At 51.5% G+C, this 4,967-nt stretch overlaps 1 protein-coding gene across 2 annotated transcripts in view; it reads left to right on the top strand.

Annotated features, from left to right (window-relative positions):
• The window catches only part of CD3E (CD3 epsilon subunit of T-cell receptor complex), a 12,296-nt gene extending 7,897 nt beyond the window's left edge, over positions 1-4,399 (top strand). For both annotated transcript variants that reach the window (XM_081799361.1, XM_081799362.1), the window contains exons 5-9: positions 249-278; positions 691-909; positions 2,081-2,248; positions 2,799-2,845; positions 3,732-4,399. In XM_081799361.1, the coding sequence (XP_081655487.1) occupies positions 249-278; positions 691-909; positions 2,081-2,248; positions 2,799-2,845; positions 3,732-3,788 (521 nt within the window). In that variant the 3' untranslated portion in view covers positions 3,789-4,399. The remainder of the gene's footprint in view (positions 1-248; positions 279-690; positions 910-2,080; positions 2,249-2,798; positions 2,846-3,731) is intronic.
• Positions 4,400-4,967: the final 568 nt, after the last annotated feature.

Genomic DNA, 4,967 nt, shown 5'->3' with positions numbered 1-4,967 from the left:
AAAAAAAAAGACTTTCTGAGCTTCAGTGGATCTGGATCTAGGGGCACATGCTAGTATAGTCTCAATGTGATGCATCTGGGCTGCATCAACAAGCATACCTCACCTTCCAGGCTTGGGGCTCCCTAAAGGATGGGCCTTCTTTGGAGGTTCTTGGGGATAATGTCTAGTCCCACTTGAAAATTTTTGTCTACAATTTAAACTTAATCCAAGGTTATTTTCTTACAGTGCTTTCCTTTTCTCATGTTCAGGTGAATCAACAGGTTCACCTCCAGAGAAAGGTAAGTTTCTCTGTCTTTCATGGATGCCTTGAGGATGCAGGTGGGTGGTTAGAGGAGAGGGAATTGGTTGGGAGAGATTATCCCCAAGAACTGAGGTCATTCCAATTCCTGTTTTGGAAATAGTCCCAAAGGGACTTTTCTAGGCTTTCCTTTACTTCCCTCCTCCCCTTCCCAAGCCCCCATGTCCATGCCTAAACTCTGAAGTCATGCTCAAAACGTTCTCCAGTTCCCCTTCTCCATCAGATCCCCTCTTTCATGCCCTCGAGCCAGTAGAGCTCCCCTTTGATGAGAAAATCCAAGACCTGGATGACGGGTGACCTTCTGCGTCTGGTTGGTTCTTCTATTCCTAATTTACCTTTGCCAAAATCTTAATGGTTTCTCCCTCCAATTTCTCTTCTCTCCCGTTTCCCAGGGTATAAAGTTTCCATCTCTGGAACCACGGTAGTGCTGACATGCCCTGAGGAAGTTGAAGGTGAAAATCTACAATGGGAAATGAATGGTGAAAAAATACCAGAGGCTAATGAAAAGCAGCTATCTCTGGCTGAGTTTTCAGAAGTGGAGCACAGTGGTTATTATGCCTGCTATGGAGACGTCTCGAAGAAGAAGAACTATCTCTACCTGAAGGCAAGAGGTAATACAGGTCCCCAGAGCAGACACCATGGGACACCTTAGACAGGGCCATTTCAAGAGCGCATTTTCAATCATTTCTTCTAACGCACCTCACGGTCCCCTGGTATCTTTGTGCTTCTCTTCTACTCAATCCTGAGACTCTCAGGGGCCACACAGCATCAGTGTTTTCTGAAATATGGATTAAACACCAATATGGGGGTTATCTGGGAAAGCTCAGTCAGCACTTAGATCTAAAATAACAACTTTCCAAGAGACAGGATCGCGTCATTTGCGTTATGTCGAATCTGGAATTATGGCACATAGATAGGGGTTTATCTGATGCTTTATCCAGAGATCAATTCTTCAGAAGAATTTGCAAAGCTGCTATAATAAAGTGTCATAAACTAAGGCATAATAATGATAGCTAACATTAGGTGTTTCAAGCACTTGCATGGATTTTTTTTCATATAATCCTCTCAACAACCATGAGTTAAGTACTATTTAGTTCCCATTTTTCATTTTTATTTATTTTTTTAAAGATTTCTTACTTATTTATTTGACAGAGAGACAGACAGTGAGAGAGAGAACACAAGCAGGGGGAGTGGGAGAGGGAGAAGCAGGCTTCCCGCTGAGGAGGGAGCCCGATGCGGGGCTGGATCCCAGGACCCTGGGATCATGACCAGAACAGAAGGCAGGTGCTCAACCATCTGAGCCACCCAGGCACCCCTTAGTTCCCATTTTTTTAAAAGGTTTTATTTATTTATTTATTTGAGAGAGAGAGAGCACAAGCACGGGGCAGGGAGAGGGGGAAGCAGGCTCGATCGCAGGACCCCGGGATCATGACCTGAGCCAAAGGCAGATGCTTAACCACCCAGGCACCCCTGTTTTATTCCCATTTTATGCAAGGGGAAACAGGGACTTTGTGAGTTGAAAACACTTCACACAATTCTCACAGCTAGTGAGTAAAGGAGCTGGGACTCGAACCCAGGACTCTCTGACTCCAGAGCCTCTACCCATAACCTTCACTCTTTGCTTGGTGTTACGTGCATTGAAAGGTCTGGCTCTGGCCATGGCAAGCATGTGAGTGATAAAGGGAGAATCGCCTTTATTTGTTCCTTGGTGGTCTCTACCGTCCTTGTGTCTTCTTTTCTCGGTAGTTTCTCTTCCCCTCCCCATATCTCCGTCCCCGACAGTGTGTAGGAACTGCATGGAGGTGGACGTTATGGCAGTGGTCGCAGTCATCATAGCTGATATCTGCATCACTCTGGGCTTGGGGCTGCTGGTGTATTACTACAGCAAGAACAGAAAGGCCAATGCCATGCCTGTGATGAGAGCAAGAGGTGCCGGCGGCAAGACCAGGGGTAAGACCATGGAGTTACGTTGGAAGAGAGTCCCACCAAGGGGGATGTCCAGCCTGGGCCAGGATGGGTGGCAAGTCCACAGCCAGCTCAAGACAGCTGCTATAGAACATTCCCCGGGTGGCCAACATCTGGACAGAGGGTATCACGTCTCAGATTGCTCCTCTCTGTCCTGCCCTAGAGAAATACAAAAAGTGTATTAACAGGATGGCTGTGGAGTATTCTGGAGTAACCAGATTCCACACCTCCTCCCTCCAATCTGTGGGGAGAGGGACTTTGGGATCTTCGTTCCTGCCTCTTCCCTTCCCTTACCCATAGAAAAGGAGACATGGAAGGACTTTGAGCTGAGGAAAATCATAAAGTGATACGAAGAGTATGGAGGTCATTAGGGATGGGATTAAAGGAAACAGGAGACAGAGTGGCCAAGATGGAGAAAGGGAGGCCTAGAGGAGAGAAAGAAGGGGTTTGCCGTCCCTCCCGGATCTCGGTCTCATGGCCCCGAGATGGGTGTTCCCTCGTGGGAGCTAACCCTTTCCCCCTCCCTCCTCTGCAGGACAAAACAAGGAGAGGCCACCACCTGTTCCCAATCCGGACTACGAGGTACCAAGGGATGGAGTGGGGGAGGGGAGCTTTCTAGGGGAGAAGGGGACAGGTGGGACTGTCCATCCGGCCTGCCAGACACTTTGAAGCCCCTCACTCAGGCTTGCCAGACAGCCCGCCTTGTGCTGGCCTCTGCCGAGCTGGGCTGTTTCCAAGGCTGCATGTCTTCTACAACCATGGCGTGGGGTCGGGGGGTCGGGGGGGAGGTGACACCCTCTTTCGGTGGCTTATTCACTAGCTGGGATACAGCATGGGGAATACCATATCCACACACGCCCACATGACAAATTCAGCACTGAGGTTCCACCTGCATGCACTGTGCAGCCACATCGGCTGTTGAAATATTAAAGTACTCACTGGTAAGTAGCCGCCAGCTTCCTGCCCCGCTCTCCCAGCGCACACACTGCCAGACATCACAGCCTCTCCCCCCACTAGACTGCCTCTCGATTTGACAACTGAAGAGTTAATGCCTGGCATGGCAGAGAACTGCCAGGATCGTTTCGATTGCTTGGTGTGCGTGTCCTACCAGTTGTTCAGTATCGGGAATATCACACCTGAACAAGGGCCACAGGTATTTCTCGAGCACCAGGCAAACAGGTGGTATTCACTTCCATGTAAGTGACTCCATTTAATCCTGACAAATGCCCTGAGAGGTGGGTCTTTAGATTCCCATTTTGGAGATGGGAAGGCTGAGGCTCCCAGAAGGTGACAGGTTCAAATCTGTTACCAGTGGGCACCAGGTTAGGATTGGAGCCTGTCTCCTGGTTCCTAGTGCAAGGTTCTTTCCGTGGCACTAAAGCTAGATCTTCAGGGGCCCTTCTTTGTTAGGAACTACTTCCTCCCATCCTGCCGACCACAACCTCTCTATTCACCCCCCGCCCCCCAGCCCATCCGGAAAGGCCAGCAGGACCTGTATTCTGGCCTGAATCAGAGAGGCATCTGACGGCTCCTGAGGACGCAGCCTCCTCCAGGCCCAGCTCTGGCTTCTCCAAGGCCTGCTACTCCCTGTACCCTGGGTAAATCCTGGACTCCAGAAGAGAATTGTTCCTCTGCCTGCTGGAGAACTCACACCCTGCAGCCTTGTCCCCAGCTCCCTCCATTCTGCCTTCTCTGCTGGCCCTCAGCCCTAGACTATCTCTGCCTCATTATCTTGTGAAACATCACAGCTCCTCATGCCCTCACGCCCTCATGCCCGGGCTGCCCTCTGGTCAGGCTGTTTATTTCTGTTATTCACCCCCACCATCACCAGTTCCTTCCTACCCTGCAGGAGATGTCCCTGCTCCCTTCCCTTCCCCCCTTGCCTGGGAAGAACTTGCCCCCATCCCTAACTATTGCATCTGTCTACCTTTCTTTTCTTCCAGCTCTCTCTTTGGCAACGCTTTGTGGGGATGGACTGGGTAACTCCAGCAGGGGGCCTGCCCCATGCACAGACCCTGGCCCAGAGCCAGCCCGTTACTCCCTACCCCAGGTCTTCCCTGCAGGCCCCTCCATGAATATGCTAGGCTCCCTGACAGCTGAGAGAGAAAAGAAATAAAGTGTATTTGGCCGAAAGAATTGCTGTCCCTCTTTTTTCTGGGAGGCCCTCAGAGGCTGCCTTGTTTCCTCACGTCCTCCCTACCTTTGCCTCAATGCCGCCCCCCCCCCCACTATGATCCCCAAAACAGGTGCTGCCGCTGTCTTTGGAGAGGATGTTAGGGAATAAATAAAAAAGAGACAGAGAAAGAAGTAAACAAATAGTCCTCTGACTCACTTCTCTTGGAGAAAAGCACCAAGGATGTCAGAGAGTGACTGATGGGTCCCCGGTGGAGTGGTCAATTGAGAAAACAGAGGCACAGAAGCAGAAGCCTTCAAAGGCAGGTGGGGGCGGCGGATGGGGAGCTTGGAGGCTTCGGGGCGGGGCCCAGATTTCCACAAGCTGCTGGGAGAGGAAGCCAGGGCTGAGCCCCCAGCGGGGCCGTGGAGAAGGAGGTGCTGCCGAGCAGCACCCTCCCGCCCCCTGCGAGGCAGCCAGAAGGTGGCTGAGGTTTGGCAGGCCCGGATGTGGGCTGCAGGGGCCGGTAGGAGGGCCTGGCCCCCACCCGGCTCCCTGTGCTCCTCCAGCACAGAGCAGAGGCCGGAGCTG

The sequence above is a fragment of the Leptonychotes weddellii genome, chromosome 11 (assembly GCF_054177405.1).
Source record: "Leptonychotes weddellii isolate Sample4059 chromosome 11, ASM5417740v2, whole genome shotgun sequence".
NCBI classification, from domain to species: Eukaryota; Metazoa; Chordata; class Mammalia; order Carnivora; family Phocidae; genus Leptonychotes; species Leptonychotes weddellii.
This window is presented reverse-complemented; position numbering and strand designations above follow the sequence as displayed.